Source organism: Manacus vitellinus, unplaced genomic scaffold, assembly GCF_001715985.3.
Source record: "Manacus vitellinus isolate BGI_N305 unplaced genomic scaffold, ASM171598v3 scaffold_15_pilon, whole genome shotgun sequence".
Taxonomy (NCBI): Eukaryota; Metazoa; Chordata; class Aves; order Passeriformes; family Pipridae; genus Manacus; species Manacus vitellinus.
In genome coordinates, this window is record NW_021939122.1 from 4,863,985 (window position 1) to 4,888,964 (window position 24,980).

At 39.9% G+C, this 24,980-nt stretch overlaps 1 protein-coding gene across 3 annotated transcripts in view; it reads left to right on the forward strand.

The window, feature by feature from the left end:
• The window catches only part of GBF1 (golgi brefeldin A resistant guanine nucleotide exchange factor 1), a 116,397-nt gene that overhangs the window by 65,410 nt on the left and 26,007 nt on the right, over positions 1-24,980 (forward strand). Inside the window, exons 7-13 of one of the 3 annotated variants that reach the window (XM_029958478.1) lie at positions 47-107; positions 1,775-1,829; positions 8,343-8,478; positions 10,952-11,181; positions 23,077-23,091; positions 24,148-24,298; positions 24,483-24,694. In XM_029958478.1, coding sequence (XP_029814338.1) covers positions 47-107; positions 1,775-1,829; positions 8,343-8,478; positions 10,952-11,181; positions 23,077-23,091; positions 24,148-24,298; positions 24,483-24,694 — 860 coding nt within the window. Of the gene's footprint in view, positions 1-46; positions 108-1,774; positions 1,830-8,342; positions 8,479-10,951; positions 11,182-20,661; positions 20,939-23,076; positions 23,092-23,412; positions 23,643-24,129; positions 24,299-24,482; positions 24,695-24,980 lie in introns of those variants that run through there. The other 2 variants (XM_029958476.1, XM_029958477.1) reach the window with 2 other exon arrangements.

Sequence of the window (24,980 nt, forward strand, 5' to 3'; positions counted from 1 at the left end):
TCACACTGAGTAATGACACCTGTGTTATTTGTTTTTGTCTTCGCAGAGTTATTGAGAAAATCTGCAGAGCACACTCTGGTCGACATGGTGCAGCTGCTCTTCACAAGGTAAACCTGCTTGTGTTTGCCTCAGCATTGCCAAGATGGCCCTCTAAGGACAGAAGGATTCCACACTTCCACTTAAGGGCCCTCAGAAAAATCATCCAAAATGGTCATTATTTAGAGGTGGAAGGGGATGAAGGATTTGGCACTTTTCTCTTGGGTGACCCTGTCAGACTGCAGGGAGACAGAGGTAGAGAAGGTTGCCTGGTTTGAGGTGTCCTTTGAGGAGAGATGGACAGCCAAGTAATGAAGAGCTTTAGGATAGAGAACCAGTTTGAGGACAGAGAATGCAAACTTCACTGAAAAAAAAATACTCTAAAAAATATAGCTCTCTTCAGAATAGAAATAGTATTGAATAGCCACATGTTGATTTCAAGATGAGAGCTTTGACCTCATATGTCAAAGAGAATTTTAAACTCTTGAAGTCATGTGTCCTGGACAAATGTTCTGCCCTTTTCAGCCCCCTTCAGGTCATTAAGATTACTTCTTTTGAACTCAGTTAAGTTATTTAGCTTCAAAACTGTTTCTCTAAATAGTGAAATAATCATAGACTTTCTCTGGGTATTGTAAAAAGGAAATGTGCAGATACAGAAATACTTCTAGGAGAAAAGGATTGTAGTAAAACTGGCAGCTTCTGAAAAGAGTCGTATCACGGTTTTTTTCCATTGTCACACTCAATTCCAGTGGGAGCTCAGGTTTTTTTCTCCTCTGGGCACCCTGCAGCATGCAGTGCACTGGATGAATGTGGGACAGAGTCAGAATCAATCTCTTTAAAGAGGAGAGACCACATTACTTTTTCTCAAAATACATATGTGAATTTTACTTGGTGCTTATTCATTACTTACTGTGTATCCTCTCCTCTATCCTTCTTGATAAGTCTTAGAGACACCACCACCATCTGTGCCTGTGGACAGGGATAGAGAAGCAAGGCAGAGGCGGCAACTGCAGGGGTGGTTTGGTCATCTTGTTTTCCAGAAAAAGAAACAACCAAAGCCGTGCTCTAAGGCTTTTTTCCCCCTTAGCAAGTAAAGATAGAACTGTAGTAAAGGAACAGAAGGGAGAGCAGAGTGTGTGGAGTTGTAGAGCTGTATGAGTTGTCACTTGGTAGCACATTTGAGGGCAGTCTGCGTCATTCTGAGATGGGAACTGCTTATCTCAAAGCTTTCAGCTTAAATTTATACCCACTGTGTGCCACAACTGTGTTTATATGATGCAGAACAGAAGACAACTACTGGGGTTTCTACAAACTCAAAGAAAACAATTTCCATGACTAGTAATAACATGTACACTGCAAGAGTCCTGCTGTGGATGACACTGGCTCAGCAGTTGTTTTCAACAGCATCAGAGAAACTTGTTTTGAACAAATGTAATTAGTCCACTGCTGAAAACACCCTAAAGGAAAATAAACTGTACTTACATGACATGAAAATCAATACAGAAAAACTGCCATTAGTAGTAATAGCATGCAAAGCACCTCTCATACTTGTGTGGGTTTTTTTTACCCTCAGCAGATTTTGTCAGGAAAACAAACTAGGAGCATCTCTTTTTGTGGAGAAAACCTGATTTTGTTTTTCTAGTATCTGCAGTATCTGCTGGAAAGACCAGCCTGTTTCTGTCCCCTTCTTGTTAACCCAAGTAAGCTTATGTATTTTGGCTTGTTCTTTACATTTCAGGTTGCCTCAGTTTAAGGAAGAGCCTAAAAGCTACATGGGAACGAACATGAAGAAGGTAAGACTCAGCACTGTGTTGACTGTTCTGCTCATGTCTTGGGCTTGCGCTCCTCTCTATACTGTTTGTTTTCACACTTGTATTTCTTTGTTCCTGCAAGTCCCTAGTTCACTGAAAGAGCATGTTTAACCGCATAAATGGACATAGCTTCATTAATTCTGTGGGATTAAGCCCAGTAGCAAATCTTGTTAATGATATTGCTGCCTAAGTGAGACAATCTGGATTCTGGGAACAGCCATCAGCTGCTCTGGGCTAGAAAACCCCAGCAAATTATGGGACCTGATGGTGACATTGTCTAGTTATTTGCTGTCTTCTGCTCTCTCTCCAGCTTCTTTCTCTTCATTCACTGCAGGTCTAATACTGAGCTCTCAGGATATATTTGTCCAGTTCCTTGTGTGTAGAAAGGAACTTTTGGAGGCTGGTGAAACAGCATGAAAGCATTATGAAATTGGGCTATTGCAGAAAAAACTTTGGTGGGTTTCACTACATTGTGTAGTGAAAACCTTAGTTCACGTGGTCAGTGCCATCCATTAGCAGCCAAATCGAAGTAGACTCTTTTTTTATCTTCCTTTCCCTAAATGCACAATTTTCTGAGGTTATAATGCCACAATCTTACTCAATACAGTGAGGGTTTTAACAGCTGGATTCAGTATTTCAAATACCATGAATACCATGACCTTATATGATTATTAATGTAATAATTTCTTAGATGGAGGGAGGTCCTCTTGAGGAACCTCCATATCTACTTCTGTATTCTTTATCCTCCATATGAAGAATGTCAATAAATGTAAAGGATTCTACTATTGAAAGCAACAGGATGAGAAGAAGAGCACTAGAGAAGAAATAACTGTCTGAACTTAATGCTGAATATACTTTTTATAACTTCCACTCTGTTTTTATTTTAATGAGTTGAGAAAAGGGGCAACATAGGTAAATGTACATTTTAGAGCCAGTATAGCAGTGTTTTGAGAGATTGAATGCTTCGCTGTAGGAATCTGAAACTAGCCTGGAGCTTTAATTCTTGTATGTACCTAATGACTGCTTGTTTTCCCTTGCTGTGGGAGAACAGTCACAGGATTTGTGATAATGATAGGCTGGCCTAAGGAAAGCTAAAAGAGATCAGGCTAATGTACTGCAGGTATTAGACTTTGTCATGATCTGTGCACAGGTGAAAAGTGAAGGTGACTGAATTTAGGAAGGCTGCGCTCCCCTTACCGAGTGATGGCTGCTCCCAGCTCGGTTAAGTGATGCTCTGTTGTGTTCTGTGCAGCTCCTTGTACTGTCTCTTCGCTGTGCATGCCAGGAGTCTGCCCTGCAGCCTTGCACTCTACCAGGTTATTCTTCTCTTTGGGTTTATTTTGCTTTGTTTAAACCATGCATTTGCCTATCTTTCACAGATTTCTCCATGTCTCCTCAACAAACTGGAGCTAAGTAGTGGGGAACAGGCCAAAGCTCTGAACCAATTAGAGAGGGTATTGCTCTTTAAGAACCTGAAGGTCTCTCTCTCCCTTCTCCCTTCTTACCTTATTCCCCTCTTCCTTCTCTTGTAAACACCACTTGAGAGATAGTTACGTTGTGTGCAGCAAATCTTCCTCCACTCATTTGACACAGCATGGCTTTTGGGGACAGTGCATGCCATGGTTGCTGTGCGTTTGGGGGCAGTGATTAGTGCTAGGCATATCGTAGGAGAGGTGCATCAGGCTTGGGAGGGAGAGACCCTTGTTTTACTGAAGCATTCAGTGTCTTGGTGAGTGCCACCTACGATACCCTCAGGGCATCCTCTGAAGGAGTGGGAGGGCATGGGTGAGATTTGACAGTGAAAAACCAAAGAAAAGAAACATAAAAAAGTGTAGATTGGTCACTGAAGTCTCAAGTGTTGCGTATCCTAGCTGTTCATCTTGGTTATAGATGTAGCAAATATACCTGAGGAGTTGACCAAGCATGCCTTAAAAATTTTTATTCAAGGTGAATCTCTGAGCTTTGTTACTTGGTACAGAGCCACAGAGTTCAATGCTCTCTAAAGCTTTTTTGGAAGAAGCTGCTGTACATTTTAAACATTTTGGGCCACGTTTCTGCTGAAATTAACTTTGTTTCCCAGCACAGTATTTGTTAATGGGGTATGAGTGGGGCTGAACGGATTTACAAAATGTGTTAATCCCTGCTAATTCCCCCAAAAAATACTCCTAAAGAATTACTGTAGCCTGCAGATTATTGGGTTTGGACCAGTTATAGAAACCCTGAAAAACTAACTTAGATGGGACCCTTCTCAGTTTTCCATGTTGGTTCATAAGGTTAAGGTAGCTTTAGTTCTTGTCTGCCATTAATATGATTTGGTCCAAACAGAGTTGAACAGAATATTTAGAAGTGCCGTTCTTTGTCCTGTGTCTAGGACAAAATAGTTATCCAAACAGCACAGTTTGAAAAGACAGTGGCTGAAGACTTCCAGATTTATGTAGTTACACAGAAGAAAATGCTACGAAATGTTTCCCTTTGCAATAGAACATTGGGTTCTGCAGTGGGTCACGAGGAACCTAAATCTGAGTTTTCAGAGATTTTGGGGGTGGACTGTGTTCACAGTTGCCTAAGATGCATAAATGCATTTCACCAAATAACCTTCATTAGTTGTTGCAGTACAGGTATGTATGTAAGTGAGATGACTGGACTGCATCGGTGTCTCCAGGACTTGGATCGTGGACTGCGTTCTCTCTGCATGCTTTTGTGTCTTGAAAGCTACTTGGTGTGCTGACCAGTTCCATGCTGCATCTAGAATGAGCTCATGTTTTAGTATAATCACTTTAATTACTAATCATTGGCCCCTGCCCTTTTCTCTTGAGGCTTACAGTATCTTATGGAAAAACAAACGAGTACAGGTAAGGTGACTTGTAGAAAAATGAGATTCACAGTCCCTTTAAAAAGAATCTTCTAGTATTACATTTTTCTTCACCTTCCTAGACCTTAGCCAGGGTTTTATTGTTAAAACCTCATCTATCAAAGGAAGCATTTGGAATCTTCTACTTTTTTTCTTCTGAAATTTTGTGTACATTTCTTTATCCAAAGGTAACTCATATAAATGTAATTGAATTTGTATTGCATTCCCAGATGAAAGAACAGTAGCTCTGAACTCCCTCTATACTCTGATTTTTAAAGAATATTTTTTAAATACTAACTTCAGGTAGTTTTTACTGTCAAAAGTACAAGCTTAATCTAATTTCAAGGACATTGATAATTAGAAAACTAATGCAACTATAATATCACCGAGCATTGGAGGGGGAAGGAGAGTTTTAGATTATGTTTAAGATTCAGGATATGTTAATGATCTATTAAATGCTATTTAGCTGCTGCATTTAGTCGAGAAGGCAACTTTGGGTTTAAGATCTCAGCCTGTTAACAATACAACCAAGCTTTCTAGCGAAATCAGGAAATGCCTTGAAAGTTAAGGTAAAAACTGCTTTAAAAATAGTTCCTTTAGTCAAAGGCAAACCATAGAAGTGTTTTTTACAGTTTTTGTACAAATGTTAAAAGCAAGGAGTCACGGGATTGTTACCTTTTAATTCAAAACAAAATCCAGGAAGAAAGATGTTACTTTGCTGTCCTTTGATACATGCATTGTTTTAGAATTCCCAAACTCAGTGTTTATTTGTTAGAATAGGATATAGCCTCTTGACAGTGAAACATTTCGATTAAGCATTTCTGTTTACTTTTTCAAATTTTTTACATCTATGCAATGGTTTGCTACAATGGAGCGAAAGAAGAAGCAAAACTGGAAAAAAAAAAAAAGGAGGGAGGGCAAAATTATATAGGAGGTAGTCCTAGGTAATTCTAATAAAAAGATACCTGTTTGTGTAGATTGTGGAGTACTGGATGGTGTGAGATGGAGAAGATCTATTGGGTAATCTCACCTTCCTCCTCCCCCCAAAAACCCCCTAATCAACACCCCAAAAACCACTACAACAAGAAAAAAAAACACCTAAAAAGCTCAAATAAATTTCGATTCTGGTCTAAATGCTTTATACTTTGATTAAATTCTTTAAAAAATCAAGTGAGTCATATTGTGTGCTGGAAAAAAAGCTTTCCCATCTACGTGAAGTTGTTGTGACTCAGTCTCTGAAAGATGGCACAGGTTCATCAAGATGATGACAAGTGGGCCTTTATCTTACGAACCTCAAGAGGAGGAATCTTGAGGGTTAAAACAAAGCACAGGACAATCACTAAGAGTGGATTTTGTGTCTGAGAAAAAGTACTTTTCAAAAAGGACTAGTGTTGAACTGAGATGGTATTTGGTGCTGTGTGAAAGAGATTAGAAATATTAATTAAATTGTCAGCTTGAATCTTCTGATAAAATGGTCCAAAAGTTACATGTTTCTCAAGAGCATGACTTGAGGGTAAAAAGGAGTGGTGCCCTTATCAGTATCTTGCCTCCATTTTGCTGATTCGGTTTTGCATCCTGCTGCAAGTAACTTTTAACCTGGCAAATAATGGCAACAGGATTTAGTGACTAGAAGCAAAGTCTTTTGTTTTGAAATTCTGTGAAACAGACTTTAATGGGTTTAACACGTAATGCTTCCGGGTTTTCTTACTACTTGAAGTAGTTTGGTACAATGAACCATAAATCTTCAAATCTTATTTTATAAGTTCCTGAAAAGGGAGAAAAAATTAATATGGCTATTTCTAGAATAGTTGATAGATAAAACTATCTGATCTAATTTGCAAGTTAAGGCTTTAGTGAATAAAACTTAATATCTAAGGCTCAGAGAGATTTTAGAAATCGGCAAGAATCAAAGATATCGCATATTTTATATAGCCCTATGAAGTAGTAAATAGGAAAGATAAGAGAGCTGACAATTTTTATATGACAGGATTGTGATCCATAAGCATTGTAAAACATTTTGAAATCTACCAAATTTTATTTTTAGCTATGTGCTTGTCACATGAGTGTTTGTCAGAAGAAGTGATTTAGAAGAAGATTGTTGCTGCAAAATTTGGAAGAAATAACAAGCAGCAAAGTAATTCTGAATCTGTTAATTAACACGCTCAAGGAAACTGTAGCATAGCTAAAATGTGGGGATTAGTCATCAAACAAATACAGTTTGGTGCAAAGAAAAGTTACACAAAGGGTTTACTGCACTGGGACATAACATTTTCACAAGCTTTGTTTAAATGAGAAGAATTACAGGCCAAGGCCCCATAAAGCAAGTTAGAATTCTACCTGGAAAATGGAAAGTGAAGGAAAACCAGTAGTGGATCCTAGAAGGTTTATTGGCATTTAAGAGAAGTAGTAGCTGAGAGGAGGCAAGTTGCAGGAAAAGGAAGATACTAAGGAATATAACTGTCTTCTCTATAATTGAAATCTGATTCTAGGAATATAAGAAATAAGGAATATTATAGCCTAAAATAAAACTTAACTGTGATAAATTTACAAAGTAGAATACCAAATAGGGACTGGTACTGAAACATACAAGGTGCCTGATCAGTGCTTAAACTTGCACCCAAACTGAAGAAGTCTGACAGCATCAGAAAAGCTGACTGCAACTACCAAACACAGGAGTAGGTGCTATCCTGCACTTGGAGGAGCTTACTTTATAAGGAACCTGTTTTCAGGCTTGCCGTTACCTTTAGCCATGTAAATAAATACCATAGTGTTTTAGGAACTTCTGGAGCTTCTGCAAGCCTGAAATAACAGCACTCTGCAGCAAGTTCCACACAGTCTGCACTGCTCCTGCTGTGTCATTGTTTGTCCAATCAAAGATCTGTATGTGAACTAGAAGTAGGATCCTGGTCAAGAAGGATGCCAAGAGTTAGATTAGATTTAGATCTGAAGAAGAATAATGACAGAAGGCAGGTGAAAGCAGAATAAGGTTTGTTTCTAAATCACTAGGGTGGTATTTGCAATGTGACATGCACCAGCAGCCAGTGAAGTGTTAGAGAAATACTTGTTAGCAGTGAAGGATACCCGGAGGAAAGTGAATGTGGCATTGCTACAAAGATGAAGAGTGAATGAGGCAAGAGATCAGTGACAGAGCTGCAGACTGCAGCGTGGGACTGGGCGCTTGGGCTTCATTCTCAACTTGATATATAGATGGTGAAATTTTAGTTGAGTGTCAGACCTAACTTAGATACGTTAATTGATGCCCTTTGGAAGTCTGGAAGCTTTGGCAAAAGTAAAGAGATTTGTGATGTACCTGTAGTTCCAAGAGAATTCTTTATCCTAATTCAAAGCTGGGAGATATTGATAGGGAAATGGAAGTGCTGTCATAATTGAACTGTTAAATATATATTATAGCAGAGTAACTGCAGTAAATTATCTCTTGATTCAGGCATGGACTGTTGGCTAATATGTGGGGAGTCAGGGGCTGGTTTGCATGATTTTGAGGTGCTGATTAATTTGTGTGATATACTTAAGTGCTATTGCCTGACTTTGAGGATTTTGAGATAGCCTTTGTGGGTTGGCTTGGGTAATCCATTATGTTATGTGGTTTTGCAATACTGATATTCTTAATGATTATTGGTTTTCAGTTGAAAATGAGAGCTGGAGGAATGAGTGAGTCATCAAAATGGAAAAAGCAGAAGAGATCACCAAGGCCTCCTCGACATGTAACTAAGGTCTCTCCTGCGACAGAACAGTCAGCAGGCAATGCTAGTAATAGCACAGGTAAGTTGAAATCTGTTTCAAGAGACAAGACAGCATCAGTCCTAGAGCTTTTTTTGAACCTGTTTTTATTTAATTTCTCTTAACATGTTGTTTTGCATTAGTTTTTTTCTATTAGTTCTCAGTGACCGTAGCAATAAAGCATATCATAGCTTTTCAGGTCCAGGAGAAAGCGTTTTCAGGAAATGCGTATTGCTGGGGGAAGGCATGGTCCTGTGGATAACTTGACAGCATTTATCTGCCTTCAGCAAACCTCATGAGGGTAGTTTGTACAAAAGGGAATGGGCACCTGCAGAGGTGACTGAGGTTATGGACAGCCGTGTGGGGGAGAGGAGTTGGAGGATGCACTGGATATGTGGAAGAGATTGAGAACAGGAATGCTGGCAACAGGAGACCTTAGGACAACTAGCAACAGGACAGGAGAACATAGTGTTAAACCACTCCAGGGCAAGTTTAGGCTGGATATGAGGAACAATTTCTTCACAGAAAGGGTGATTAAACATTGGAATGGACTGCCCAGGCAGGTGGTGGAGTCACCGTCCCTGGAGGTGTTTATGGAAAAACTGGATGTGGCACTTAGTGCCATGGTCTAGTTGACATGGTTTTGTTCAGTCAGACTTGATGATCTCTGAGTTCTTTTCCAGCCTAATCGATTCTGTGATTCTGTAAGGGAAATGGAGCTGAGGAGGTTTCCTTTAGTAGGAGATTGCTAACTTAAGTGGCATGTTCCTTCCCGTGTTCCCGAGGTGTTTACCAAAGGGTGTGAGTGTGGTGGTAAAGAGGGAAGAGCAAAGTGTGACTGCAGAAGATATATAGGTAGAACTAAGGGATGTGCAGAATCTTAGGTGTCAAAGATGAGAGAATGAACATACCTCTCACTACAGATGTGAAGAGTGAAAGTGCACACACACAGTCCCTGTAATTTGAATAAAGGCTACACTCATTAAGGGACAGGGAAATAGGGGTTGTGCTTATGACTGTTATGGGAAGAATAGAGGCCTTGATATGGTAAGGAGGCTTGAAGAGTTATATAGGGAAAAAACAGAGGGAACAGCAAAAGTACCTGAAAGGGGATTGTGTGTAGAAAACTAATGGGTATATGCCTGAATCCTTATTCACGTGCTTTGATTCAGCATGCAGAAGTGTTACCATATGTGACTAGTGCTGTGAGCTTAAGGATGTAATGTTGGGGGCTTCCATATCTTATTGTTGTGTAGGAATAGACTAAATAGTTATAACTTTGTAAACTCTCCTCTGGATAAATGAGTCCCTCTGGCTGCAAAGTACTCTGTCTCTTATGCACTCTACAGTTTGATGGTCAGACATAAACATTACCAGTGAAAGAAAGCAGACAGGAAAATAGAAACAATAGCTATGTAAAAGACCTAGTTCTGACACTTACTCCATCACAGGAAACTATGTAGTGTGAAAGATCCAAAGTATGTTTTACACTACTGCATGATTAGTGAAAACTAAGGAAATAATAAATATGATCAAATTGCCTATAACTCAGAACATCCATGCAGATGAGAACTTATCTCTACATAAATCATCATTGTATTTAAATTTTCAAATAGGTATTAAAATCTGTCAAAGAGCATTTTAACTCCTGTAACATTTCAGAGGGTAAGTTGAGTTGTTTTACAAAACGTGTCATTAACTCTAACCTTGTAGTGTTAGGTGCCAGAATCCTGGCTTAGCACGTGAAGAAGAAAAGATTGCAAAACTGGTCATACATTTCTTAAAAATCAAGTAACAATCTGCTACTTATTCAAGACATTTCCAAAAATCAAATCAGTGATAAAACACCACTGTGCAAAACTGTACACATTTCATGCTTAAATTCATAACTCTGGTTTGTACCTTTATTACTGTGCTCTGCACTATATCTTCTCTTTTTTAAATATTTGTGGTTTAAATATTTTTTTAAATTCTCCTCAGAACAGTGAGAGCTTCAAATATGTGAGTTTCTTCAAAAGGAAAACTTAGATTCTTGGAGCACTGTCTCATATTTAGAAATAGTAAAAATTTTTCACTGCTCCATTTCAGACCCATTTGAATGCTATTGCAATTTCCTTTGTTTAGGGAGAATTAAAGAAATAGCTTGTGCCGTAGATTTAAGTTAAAACTCTCACTTTGAAGGAAAGTACTGGAGTAGTTTCGGATTCCTTCTTAGTTATGTAAATCCTCTGCACCCTTTAGCTAACTGTGACTTTCCTTATTTGCTGAGTGTTAAAGTCCAACTATTGTGTTTTAATTTGGAGAACTGCTTGTATCTCACCTGTTCATCTGTTTAATTCATTAATACCGAGCAAAAGAGATCTTAGTTTATCTGTGTCATATACATTAATGCATAACTGAGACCTTTTGTAGTGGGAAGTAGTATGAAAGTAATTCTTTGTTGCTGTATTTAATATATGAATTTGTGGTTGACGGAAAGAGTAATAGTGATCTTTTTGCTTCTGTTTCTCATCAGGAAGTGGAGTAGCTTTCATAGATGCTCCTTCTCCCAGCTCCTCTGGAAGCTCAGAAAACGTTTCATCTGCAGTCAGCCCCGTTACAGACAGTGGTTTGGAGTTGTCCTCACAGACAACTTCCAAGGAAGACCTGACAGACTTGGATCAAGTCGCTTCTTTGGGACTTAATGCAGGAATGCCTTCAAATGAGGCCAAAGTCACTGAAAATCAAAATCAGCCCGAACTCCAGGTATGTGGTTATAACTTCTCAAGAAAAGTTTCAACTCCCAGCATAATCACTTCCCCCCACAACAGTAATACTGTTGAGAAGATGGATTAGAGCTGCGGGTACTTTGAATGGTAAAAATGCTAGGAAGGCATAAACAGAAGTACTGTGCTGAAATTAAAACAAAAAAGCCAAATTCTAACCTCAGGGGCAGTAAGAACTGATAGGTTATAGGAGTATTTTTAAAGTCAAATCCTTAATCTCATAACCTAGAGTTATGTAAAACATATAAGAGCTAGATGTAAGTGAAAGGGTAGAGAGGGTTGCAGATTATCTAGAGGCTTTCTTTTCTCTTAAATTTTGTTTGTCTGATCCTCTTCCGTTAGTGACCTATGTTGTTGTAATAGTTCCAAATTAACTGTAAACATTTAACCTTTTTTTTTTAACTTGTCTAGTGCTTGTTAACTCTTGTTTTGTTTCTTTCTCAAATGACTGTTCTCAATGAAGAATGAAAGTCTGAGGGAGGAGAAAATCCAATCAGCTTCTGTTGAGTCTATCCCTGAGGTCCTAGAGGAGTGCACATCTGTAGCCGAACATTCTGACTCTGCCTCAGTTCATGACATGGACTATGTAAATCCCCGGGGAGTACGTTTTACTCAGTCTTCCCAGAAAGAAGGTAAGAGGTGGGCAGTGCTGCTAAAGTCCTGTCTCCTTCCACTATTCTGTTTCACTTTATGCTAAGAGGGGGATAAGCTCCTATTCCTTAGCAGGTCTGTAACAATTCAGTTTTTAACACTTGCTAGGCACCTGCAAAAAGCAAACCCAAAGTTAAGACTGCTAATCTCTGCTTTTCCTTTAGGAGCAGCTCTGGTCCCATATGGGTTACCATGTATTAGAGAACTGTTCCGCTTTCTTATCTCCCTCACCAACCCTCACGACCGCCACAACTCTGAGGTGATGATCCACATGGGGCTGCAGCTGCTAACTGTTGCCCTGGAGTCAGCACCCATTGCAAACTGCCAGTCCCTCTTGGGACTTGTGAAGGAGGAGTTGTGCCGGCATCTATTTCAAGTGAGTCTGGCTCATGCAAACTTGGCATATGGCACTGGGCAGTCAGATACTAATTTGCATCAAATAGTTTGTTGGAATTTAGCATTATGAGGTTTGGCAGGTCTCAGTCTTCAGACAAGCTCTCTGCTGCACTGCAATGAGAGTTCTGAATTGCACTGAATAGTGCTGCTGCAAAGCCAGAGAGATTGTCATGTACTATTTTCTGCAGACCAGGGCCTGGAAGGATGAAGGCAATTTGAATGAACTGTTACTGTGGGATAACACAGTGTTTTGATATAATTGGTTTTGAGGTAATTATGGATGCAAGTTACCAGTTTAATTGTAGGTCGAACTTTTGTAGTACCGGGTTGTTAACTGCACAGGGGCCATCTCGGAGGCAGGTTCTCTCCCATGTTCCTTTACCACTAACAGGCTCTGTGGACTTGGCAAAAGAACAAAGTTGTAGTAGAAGTATTACCACATGCAGAAGAGAATTAAGCATGTTCATCCTCACTAGCAAAAAGTGAGACCAGGAGATTGAACAAGGAATTGTTTTTTGAAATACTATTGCTATGGGAGGCAATGTGTGGATCTCTGGTCGATTGCAGGTGATACCTGCAGTGCCACAGTACTGCTACTTACAGCACGTGATGACTTGCCTTTGTAATTTTTAAAGAGTTTTTTGTTTCTTGTTCAGCTACTGAGTGTTGAAAGGCTCAATCTGTATGCAGCTTCCCTCAGGGTGTGCTTTCTTCTCTTTGAGAGCATGAGAGAGCATCTGAAATTCCAGCTGGAGGTGAGTTTTTTGAATATCATTGGGTGCCCAGTAATAGTTTATTGGCCTTCAGTTGAATGCATATAGCTAGGCAATAAGATACTGTCTAAGTGTCAGCTGACCTTTGTATAAATGGTTCAGTGTATTATGGATAGGCTGTATAGGCCATTTCTTGTTGGATAATCCAATGTCTTTGAAACTGGTGTACTATGCTGCCTGCCTTCATACTGTTTTTTTTAGAACAGGAAATCCAGGTGCACCAAATGGTAGAACTATTTGAAACCTTTTTACAACCTCCTTTGGAATGAGCCATCATTAAAGGTGGAATGTTATGTGGGAAGATGAAGCTTAAATCTCTTTCGGTAGTCCTCAAAGCTATTCACTGCCCTGCTTTCTTTTTTCTTTCCTTAAACTGGGCTGCCCTGTGTTTTTGCCAGATGTATATCAAGAAGCTGATGGAAATAATCACTGTGGAAAACCCAAAGATGCCCTATGAAATGAAGGAGATGGCTTTGGAAGCCATCGTTCAGCTGTGGAGGATTCCCAGCTTCGTGACCGAGCTGTATATTAACTATGACTGTGACTACTACTGCGCCAACCTCTTCGAGGAGCTCACCAAGCTGCTCTCCAAGGTGCTGAACCGTGGCTGGGGAAGGGAGGGGCAGCCACAGGGCAAGGGTGAGCACAGATGCAGGACTTAAGAATGGGAGTGGTCAAAAGATCCAGGGTGAGTAGGCTGTAGGGATGAACAAGGCCATTTAACATTTGGAGGCAGAAGAGAAAAGAATAGCCATGGTGCTTTAATAATGTCAGAGCAAATAAACTATTAACTACGTGCTAGAAAGCTTAGGGTGAAAAGCTTAGGGTGTTCTGTTCTATTCTTTGGGCTTTGCCAAGCTGTGGGGGGAGACTTTCTTTCCCTGTTATGGTGAGAGAGGTACAAAAGTTGACTAATACTGACATGTTATTTCCCAGAATGCCTTCCCAGTTTCTGGACAGCTGTATACTGTTCATCTGCTGTCTCTGGAAGCATTGCTGACAGTGATAGATAGCACTGAAGCACATTGCCAGGCCAAAGTGCTGAGTAACATTCATCAACAAGAGAAGGAAGTTGTCAAACCCAGCCCAGAAACCATCAACAGTACTAAAGAAACAAGCAATAGTAAGACCCCTTTTTCTGATATTTTAATATTAAGCTTAGTCCTGTGCTAAACTTGGAGATCTCATTTTGGTTGCTGACATAGTAAACTGCTTAAATACATGTTTTCAGTCTTCCTGTTGCATGTTTTATAACTACACAAGGTATATATATATACCTTGCTATTTGTAAAATTTACAGATATTAAAATACACCGCTCATGTGAGCTTTATATAAAGGCCACGTCAAGACTGGCAATCACAACAGAATGAGACTATGCCTTGGAATTCGTGTAGGCAAAACTCTAAGGATACTGCAAAGTCACAGTTACTGGCAGGAACTCCTTTGAATAAGCACATACTCAGTTTCGAGTGATCAGTTCCTTATTTCTCTGTTGCTAGCTTTTTTTTCTTGGCTTATGGGTTTATTTCTCTGTGGGTTTTTCATTTGGGTTTGGAGATTTTTGTTATTTTTGTTTGTTTGCTTGTTCATTTGTTGGTTTTTTTTTAACTTCTACAGGTATTGAGAGAGTATTCAGTGAGAGAAGATCTTCCAGTGCAGTCTCAGAGACAGCTGGGGCCTGTCCTCCCACGAGTGGATGCCTTATGGCTGACCAGATGAAGGAGAGCTGCACGGAACTGGAAGGAGGAAGTGAGGCAGGTAATAGTCTCTGCAGTACCCTGACACAGTACCCTGACTGTGTATATGCTAAGAATGGTCCTGACATTTGCTGGCCAGTTCTGCTATGCTGTAGACCACTGTAGCTGTTGTGTTCAAAATCAGAAGAAAGTATATGGTGAACGTTTGTTTCTTTTATGTGGACTGTATATGCCTACTAACTGGCATTTCTTATGGGAGGGGTTAGATCTGGTGGGTCACTCTGGGGCAGAAGTGTGTGAAATTCATACCAGTGCTTAGTGTTTTGAAGGCATTTAGGGGCTTTCCAGGGAATCAGTAGTGTAGGTAGTCAAAATAGCCAGAAAATTAAATCCTGGGGATGTGTGAAATTGTCTGAGACAAGAAGCTGCTATGTAATTGTGTTGAAAAAATGTGGGTGGGAGGAATTTAGTAATTAAATAGGAGTGTGACTGCCATTTGCAGGACAGCACATTGCAGCAAAACTCCATAACTGAAAACTATTGTGGGACATCTCATGCCTGAGTGCTACTCTGGGGGTAGGTTTGACTGTAATGACACTTTGTCTTTCTAGCTGAGAAGAGTATCCCCAGGAAGCCTACTCGATTTTCTTGCATCCTTCCAAGCTCTCAGGAACTTATGCAGATTAAGAACAAAAAGAAGGTATGATTTGAAATGTACTGCAAGTGGATCTTTGAATGTTCTCTTTATTTTCCCTCCCCTGTGGGCTTTGCATGACTGTTCATATCTCAGAAGTTTTGAGTTCTGGTCTCTGCTGATCAGAATTACAGAGTCAGTCACTGAAAATCCCACTGCACTGCAGAGACAGCAGTGATTATTACCTGTTATGGTTTAGTTGTGCTAAAGGTTGCAAGAGGTGTTGGGGAAATTTTGTGGCACAGTTTGTAAGCTAAGTCCATCTGATTTCTGGGTGGGAAAGTTTCTGGATCTAGTTTGTGTTATACAATGACAATCAGATACTTTCATCAAAAAGGACAGGTTCACTAGTCTTTATCAAAGCTGTAAATGGGGAGTGTACCAAGAGGCCTGTGGTAGAAATTAACTTGTCTGCTATTCTAATTTGCTTGTTCCTGTGTTTGCTTTGTCATAAGAAGGACCAAAAAGATTGTCATGATTGTGGCAAAGCCATTCATTGTTTTCAGATGTCCATTTCCTTGAACCTCATTAATCCAAGTTATAGTCTAAACTTTGTACAACTTTACCATTCCCTGAGTGGGTCCAGTCTAGGTCTAGTGTTGACAAAGGTGCTCCATACTAAATGGCTTTGTATTTATCTACTGTGTTGTGTCAAACATCAGGTACTGTCCTGCTTCATCTAAAGTTCCTATGGGTTACATGGGATTGTTTGGGGGTTTCTGTTCTGGGTTTGTTGGGTCTTTTTCCATTCACATATGTTCTTTGTACAGACTTTGTTCTCTTTGCACAACATATACATGAGGAAGGTTATCTCAGATGTGAGTGATTGCTAAATTTCAATATGAAAATGACACATATTCTGGATGAAACATGACTGGCCATAGTAGTTGTGGGGTAAGGAGCCAGATGATATAGTGGAAAAGAAATTAATGTCTTTGAAGGATTTATTGGTGGTAAAGAGAAAGGTTTTTCACTTGTATCTGACTTCTCGCTTCTCTCTCCAGCGGTGGTTTTATTTCACAGTATTATAAGGAATTGGTGGTTGTATTTGTTTAAACTTACTTAAACAAAAATACTGAAGAAAATGCAACAGATCTCTTTCTACTGCCCAACGTATGCTTTGTGATCCACTCTGGCAGTCTCTGGATCTGTGTGTAATTTAAAGCGTTGGTTTCTGTCTAGAAAGTTTGCTGCAGTACTTGGGAAATTGTTTCTTTACCTACAACACGGTGCTGCAGTGGGATAATGGTAACTGCCTTCCTGAGCCACAACTGTGGGGGGAAATGATTGTCAGCACAGTGTTCAAATGAACCACGGAGTTTTGGCATTAATTAATTTCTAAGAAATTAATGTTGGTTTAGCTACGGTTTCATTTGTAATCCTTTGCTTTGTGTTAAATCTTGCTTTCATAGCAGCTTTGCTGATGGACTCTGTGGAAGTCCACTGTTGAGAAGGGAGCTTGCATGGTGCTTCCACTGCCCTAAATGAAAACCTTTGGTAATACTCTGGCTTTACCGTGCTGGAAAAGTTAGAAGAAATCAAGAGTAGAGGGAAGCAAGATGTTCATAAATCTCTGAGTTTGCCTAGGGAAAATTGTTTTCTGACCTTAAATCTGCTAATGGTTTCATCCTGAGCATGGAAACAGGGCACACCAAACACTGAGCTTTAGTAACGCTGACGCTGACATGGCACCAGCACCTTCTACTTCCTTTAACCTCTAAAGTACTAAACACTACCACAGCTGAAAGGAGGAAAAAAACTAAATAAAAGCAGAAAACAAATTATGCATCAAACAGAAAGTTTTCTTTGATTTTTCCAAAGGCAATGACCAGGAGCTCAGAAGCACAGGAGTGACATGATGATAAATGCAGTGCAAACTGCCAGCAGTCTGGTCTCCTTTCAAGTGGTTTTAAAGAAGTCTATGGACTTAGCCAGTCCACAGAATACCCTAGGACTTGTATTACAGGATTTACAGCTAAACAGAAATGCTGCCAGTGTCATACAGTCCCTTCAGGCCTGTTAGACCAGGGCAGCACATGGTTATTCTTTTGTTATGTCCTCACCGGGTCCTTGTACACTCCATGCTATTTCAGGATCTGTATTTCACTGCAATTCTGAGGATGTTCACACAGGCAGGGGAAGCAGAAAGCAGAGGGCTAGTGGCTTCTGTGGTACTGAGAAAACCAGGGGAGCTAGTAATCATGATGGTCACGAATTTAGTTCACTAGGTCATTGCTAACGGTTTGATCGTGATAGGAGCTAACAGGGAACTGACATTTATTCTGGTTCCTTAGTAAAGTTCATACCATTGTTTGTGCTTTTGGTTTTTCTGAACACCACCAAGAACATTCAGTTAACCCTTTCTTAGTCAGTTGTTTTATTACACTGTGACTGTGGTATAGCCTAGCTTCCTAGCAGGGCAGAGTAGTTGACTTCCCTTCAAAGTCAAAACCACCTGCTCTTCCCACCCTAGAGGTAACTTTGTCAGGCTGGAATACCAGATGTCCTTGGGACGGTGTCTCACTCGCAGAATGTTTTCTGGTTCTTAGTTTAAGCTTTTGCAGCACTTCGTCGTTGCACCTGCTGAATAAGTGCCAAGGATTCTTGCTGTATGTCTCCTGGTGGCGAGGTAGAGTTATGAGAGCCTGGAGCCAAAGTGGGCAGGAGAGGGCAATAGAGCAGTGCTGCTTTGCAGCTGGGTAGGGTTGATCTTGCCATGTGTTCAGGGTTCATCAGAGACCTTCATCTGCTCTGTTTACATACTAGAGCAGGTGAGGCATTTGGAAGAGCAGAGCTTATTGCTTGGGTAAACGTTAAAGCTTTTCAAAGATGGCAGCTCATGCTTGCTTTGTCCAGAATTATTTGATAGTGAATCCTTGTGATGAATGCAGGTTTTCTGTTCTTGGTTAGCCTTTTTCCTGGATTACACAGTACAGTGAATTTGATCATGCTGAAACTGATCTTTCTTCTATTTTGTTTTTGGTTCAAATGCTAAAAACAATCTAAAGTAAGAAATGCACTTCAAGCTGTAATTATCAGAATGTTTCCTTCAGCTCCTGATAACCGGCACAGAGCAGTTCAACCAAAAGCCAAAGAAAGGGATACAGTTTCTGCAGGAGAAAAACCTTCTTGCCACCCCCATCAACAACAATGAAGTGGCCAGGTGGCTACGGGAAAATCCTCGCCTTGACAAAAAAATGATTGGGGAATTTGTGAGTGACCGCAAGAACATAGACTTACTGGAAAGCTTTGTTGGGTGAGTATCTTTCTGTATCTCTTTAGTCAGGAAGGGGTGAAAGTTAAGAATAATTTAAAAAAAGCAATAGGACAGTAGTTCCTGGAGGCATTGGATTTATATCACTTGGTTCTGTGTACTGCCATGCCATAATTCTTGCATGTGGTAACACCTTAGATACATATAATAGTATGATATTCAAACTCCTTTCATCAGGGCAGTCTCTGTGAAGACTGGACAGATAATTACATACATAATCAGGATTAGGATTGTTGGATTGTTGATTCTTTCATTGTTTTTTGCCCATTCATGGTATATTTCTTTTCTTCTCTCCTCACTCTCTTCTGTTTACTGTCTGAACAAATAAGACTGTAATCAGTAAGTTTATCTTACCTTTCCCATCCTGTTTCAGCTTCTCATTGTATTTTACTCTCTTTGCAGGACTTTCAGCTTCCAAGGTTTAAGGCTGGATGAAGCTTTACGACTTTATCTAGAGGCCTTTAGATTNAAGCATTGTAAAACATTTTGAAATCTACCAAATTTTATTTTTAGCTATGTGCTTGTCACATGAGTGTTTGTCAGAAGAAGTGATTTAGAAGAAGATTGTTGCTGCAAAATTTGGAAGAAATAACAAGCAGCAAAGTAATTCTGAACCTGTTAATTAACACGCTCAAGGAAACTGTAGCATAGCTAAAATGTGGGGATTAGTCATCAAACAAATACAGTTTGGTGCAAAGAAAAGTTACACAAAGGGTTTACTGCACTGGGACATAACATTTTCACAAGCTTTGTTTAAATGAGAAGAATTACAGGCCAAGGCCCCATAAAGCAAGTTAGAATTCTACCTGGAAAATGGAAAGTGAAGGAAAACCAGTAGTGGATCCTAGAAGGTTTATTGGCATTTAAGAGAAGTAGTAGCTGAAAGGAGGCAAGTTGCAGGAAAAGGAAGATACTAAGGAATATAACTGTCTTCTCTATAATTGAAATCTGATTCTAGGAATATAAGAAATAAGGAATATTATAGCCTAAAATAAAACTTAACTGTGATAAATTTACAAAGTAGAATACCAAATAGGGACTGGTATGGAAACGTACAAGGTACCTAATCAGTGCTTAAACTTGCACCCAAACTGAAGAAGTCTGACAGCATCAGAAAAGCTGAATGCAACTACCAAACACAGGAGTAGGTGCTATCCTGCACTTGGAGGAACTTACTTTATAAGGAACCTGTTTTCAGGCTTGCCGTTACCTTTAGCCATGTAAATAAATACCATAGTGTTTTAGGAACTTCTGGAGCTTCTGCAAGCCTGAAATAACAGCACTCTGCAGCAAGTTCCACACAGTCTGCACTGCTCCTGCTGTGTCATTGTTTGTCCAATCAAAGATCTGTATGTGAACTAGAAGTAGGATCCTGGTCAAGAAGGATGCCAAGAGTTAGATTAGATTTAGATCTGAAGAAGAATAATGACAGAAGGCAGGTGAAAGCAGAATAAGGTTTGTTTCTAAATCACTAGGGTGGTATTTGCAATGTGACATGCACCAGCAGCCAGTGAAGTGTTAGAGAAATACTTGTTAGCAGTGAAGGATACCCGGAGGAAAGTGAATGTGGCATTGCTACAAAGATGAAGAGTGAATGAGGCAAGAGATCAGTGACAGAGCTGCAGACTGCAGCGTGGGACTGGGCGCTTGGGCTTCATTCTCAACTTGATATATAGATATAGTGAAATTTTAGTTGAGTGTCAGACCTAACTTAGATACGTTAATTGACGCCCTTTGGAAGTCTGGAAGCTTTGGCAAAAGTAAAGTGATTTGTGATGTGCCTGTAGTTCCAAGAGAATTCTTTATCCTAATTCAAAGCTGGGAGATACTGATAGGGAAATGGAAGTGCTGTCATAATTGAACTGTTAAATATATATTATAGCAGAGTAACTGCAGTAAATTATCTCTTGATTCAGGCATGGGCTGTTGGCTAATATGTGGGGAGTCAGGGGCTGGTTTGCATGATTTTGAGGTGCTGATTAATTTGTGTGATATACTTAAGTGCTATTGCCTGACTTTGAGGATTTTGAGATAGCCTTTGTGGGTTGGCTTGGGTAATCCATTATGTTATGTGGTTTTGCAATACTGATATTCTTAATGATTATTGGTTTTCAGTTGAAAATGAGAGCTGGAGGAATGAGTGAGTCATCAAAATGGAAAAAGCAGAAGAGATCACCAAGGCCTCCTCGACATGTAACTAAGGTCTCTCCTGCGACAGAACAGTCAGCAGGCAATGCTAGTAATAGCACAGGTAAGTTGAAATCTGTTTCAAGAGACAAGACAGCATCAGTCCTAGAGCTTTTTTTGAATCTGTTTTTATTTCATTTCTCTTAACATGTTGTTTTGCATTAGTTTTTTTCTATTAGTTCTCAGTGACCGTAGCAATAAAGCATATCATAGCTTTTCAGGTCCAGGAGAAAGCGTTTTCAGGAAATGCGTATTGCTGGGGGAAGGCATGGTCCTGTGGATAACTTGACAGCATTTATCTGCCTTCAGCATACCTCATGAGGGTAGTTTGTACAAAAGGGAATGGGCACCTGCAGAGGGGGCTGAGGTTATGGACAGCCATGTGGTGAGAGGAGTTGGAGGATGCACTGGATATGTGGAAGAGATTGAGAACAGGAATGCTGACAACAGGAGACCTTAGGACAACTAGCAACAGGACAGGAGAACATAGTGTTAAACCGCTCCAGGGCAAGTTTAGGCTGGATATGAGGAACAATTTCTTCACAGAAAGGGTGATTAAACATCGGAATGGACTGCCCAGGCAGGTGGTGGAGTCACCGTCCCTGGAGGTGTTTATGGAAAAACTGGATGTGGCACTTAGTGCCATGGTCTAGTTGACATGGTTTTGTTCAGTCAGACTTGATGATCTCTGAGTTCTTTTCCAGCCTAATGGATTCTGTGATTCTGTAAGGGAAATGGAGCTGAGGAGGTTTCCTTTAATAGGAGATTGCTAACTTAAGTGGCATGTTCCTTCCCGTGTTCCCGAGGTGTTTACCAAAGGGTGTGAGTGTGGTGGTAAAGAGGGAAGAGCAAAGTGTGACTGCAGAAGATATATAGGTAGAACTAAGGGATGTGCAGAATCTTAGGTGTCAAAGATGAGAGAATGAACATACCTCTCACTACAGATGTGAAGAGTGAAAGTGCACACACACAGTCCCTGTAATTTGAATAAAGGCTACACTCATTAAGGGACAGGGAAATAGGGGTTGTGCTTATGACTGTTATGGGAAGAATAGAGGCCTTGATATGGTAAGGAGGCTTGAAGAGTTATATAGGGAAAAAACAGAGGGAACAGCAAAAGTACCTGAAAGGGGATTGTGTGCAGAAAACTAATGGGTATATGCCTGAATCCTTATTCACGTGCTTTGATTCAGCATGCAGAAGTGTTACCATATGTGACTAGTGCTGTGAGCTTAAGGATGTAATGTTGGGGGCTTCCATATCTTATTGTTGTGTAGGAATAGACTAAATAGTTATAACTTTGTAAACTCTCCTCTGGATAAATGAGTCCCTCTGGCTGCAAAGTACTCTGTCTCTTATGCACTCTACAGTTTGATGGTCAGACATAAACATTACCAGTGAAAGAAAGCAGACAGGAAAATAGAAACAATAGCTATGTAAAAGACCTAGTTCTGACACTTACTCCATCACAGGAAACTATGTAGTGTGAAAGATCCAAAGTATGTTTTACACTACTGCATGATTAGTGAAAACTAAGGAAATAATAAATATGATCAAATTGCCTATAACTCAGAACATCCATGCAGATGAGAACTTATCTCTACATAAATCATCATTGTATTTAAATTTTCAAATAGGTATTAAAATCTGTCAAAGAGCATTTTAACTCCTGTAACATTTCAGAGGGTAAGTTGAGTTGTTTTACAAAACGTGTCATTAACTCTAACCTTGTAGTGTTAGGTGCCAGAATCCTGGCTTAGCACGTGAAGAAGAAAAGATTGCAAAACTGGTCATACATTTCTTAAAAATCAAGTAACAATCTGCTACTTATTCAAGGCATTTCCAAAAATCAAATCAGTGATAAAACACCACTGTGCAAAACTGTACACATTTCATGCTTAAATTCATAACTCTGGTTTGTACCTTTATTACTGTGCTCTGCACTATATCTTCTCTTTTTTAAATATTTGTGGTTTAAATATTTTTTTAAATTCTCCTCAGAACAGTGAGAGCTTCAAATATGTGAGTTTCTTCAAAAGGAAAACTTAGATTCTTGGAGCACTGTCTCATATTTAGAAATAGTAAAAATTTTTCACTGCTCCATTTCAGACCCATTTGAATGCTATTGCAATTTCCTTTGTTTAGGGAGAATTAAAGAAATAGCTTGTGCCGTAGATTTAAGTTAAAACTCTCACTTTGAAGGAAAGTACTGGAGTAGTTTCGGATTCCTTCTTAGTTATGTAAATCCTCTGCACCCTTTAGCTAACTATGTGACTTTCCTTATTTGCTGAGTGTTAAAGTCCAACTATTGTGTTTTAATTTGGAGAACTGCTTGTATCTCACCTGTTCATCTGTTTAATTCATTAATACCGAGCAAAAGAGATCTTAGTTTATCTGTGTCATATACATTAATGCATAACTGAGACCTTTTGTAGTGGGAAGTAGTATGAAAGTAATTCTTTGTTGCTGTATTTAATATATGAATTTGTGGTTGACGGAAAGAGTAATAGTGATCTTTTTGCTTCTGTTTCTCATCAGGAAGTGGAGTAGCTTTCATAGATGCTCCTTCTCCCAGCTCCTCTGGAAGCTCAGAAAACGTTTCATCTGCAGTCAGCCCCGTTACAGACAGTGGTTTGGAGTTGTCTTCACAGACAACTTCCAAGGAAGACCTGACAGACTTGGATCAAGTTGCTTCTTTGGGACTTAATGCAGGAATGCCTTCAAATGAGGCCAAAGTCACTGAAAATCAAAATCAGCCCGAACTCCAGGTATGTGGTTATAACTTCTCAAGAAAAGTTTCAACTCCCAGCATAATCACTTCCCCCCACAACAGTAATACTGTTGAGAAGATGGATTAGAGCTGCGGGTACTTTGAATGGTAAAAATGCTAGGAAGGCATAAACAGAAGTACTGTGCTGAAATTAAAACAAAAAAGCCAAATTCTAACCTCAGGGGCAGTAAGAACTGATAGGTTATAGGAGTATTTTTAAAGTCAAATCCTTAATCTCATAACGTAGAGTTATGTAAAACATATAAGAGCTAGATGTAAGTGAAAGGGTAGAGAGGGTTGCAGATTATCTAGAGGCTTTCTTTTCTCTTAAATTTTGTTTGTCTGATCCTCTTCCGTTAGTGACCTATGTTGTTGTAATAGTTCCAAATTAACTGTAAACATTTAACCTTTTTTTTTTTTTTAACTTGTCTAGTGCTTGTTAACTCTCGTTTTGTTTCTTTCTCAAATGACTGTTCTCAATGAAGAACGAAAGTCTGAGGGAGGAGAAAATCCAATCAGCTTCTGTTGAGTCTATCCCTGAGGTCCTAGAGGAGTGCACATCTGTAGCAGAACATTCTGACTCTGCCTCAGTTCATGACATGGACTATGTAAATCCCCGGGGAGTACGTTTTACTCAGTCTTCCCAGAAAGAAGGTAAGAGGTGGACAGTGCTGCTAAAGTCCTGTCTCCTTTCCACTATTCTGTTTCACTTTATGCTAAGAGGGGGATAAGCTCCTATTCCTTAGCAGGTCTGTAACAATTCAGTTTTTAACACTTGCTAGGCACCTGCAAAAAGCAAACCCAAAGTTAAGACTGCTAATCTCTGCTTTTCCTTTAGGAGCAGCTCTGGTCCCATATGGGTTACCATGTATTAGAGAACTGTTCCGCTTTCTTATCTCCCTCACCAACCCTCACGACCGCCACAACTCTGAGGTGATGATCCACATGGGGCTGCAGCTGCTAACTGTTGCCCTGGAGTCAGCACCCATTGCAAACTGCCAGTCCCTCTTGGGACTTGTGAAGGAGGAGTTGTGCCGGCATCTATTTCAAGTGAGTCTGGCTCATGCAAACTTGGCATATGGCACTGGGGAGTCAGATACTAATTTGCATCAAGTAGTTTGTTGGAATTTAGCATTATGAGGTTTGGCAGGTCTCAGTCTTCAGACAAGCTCTCTGCTGCACTGCAATGAGAGTTCTGAATTGCACTGAATAGTGCTGCTGCAAAGCCAGAGAGATTGTCATGTACTATTTTCTGCAGACCAGGGCCTGGAAGGATGAAGGCAATTTGAATGAACTGTTACTGTGGGATAACACAGTGTTTTGATATAATTGGTTT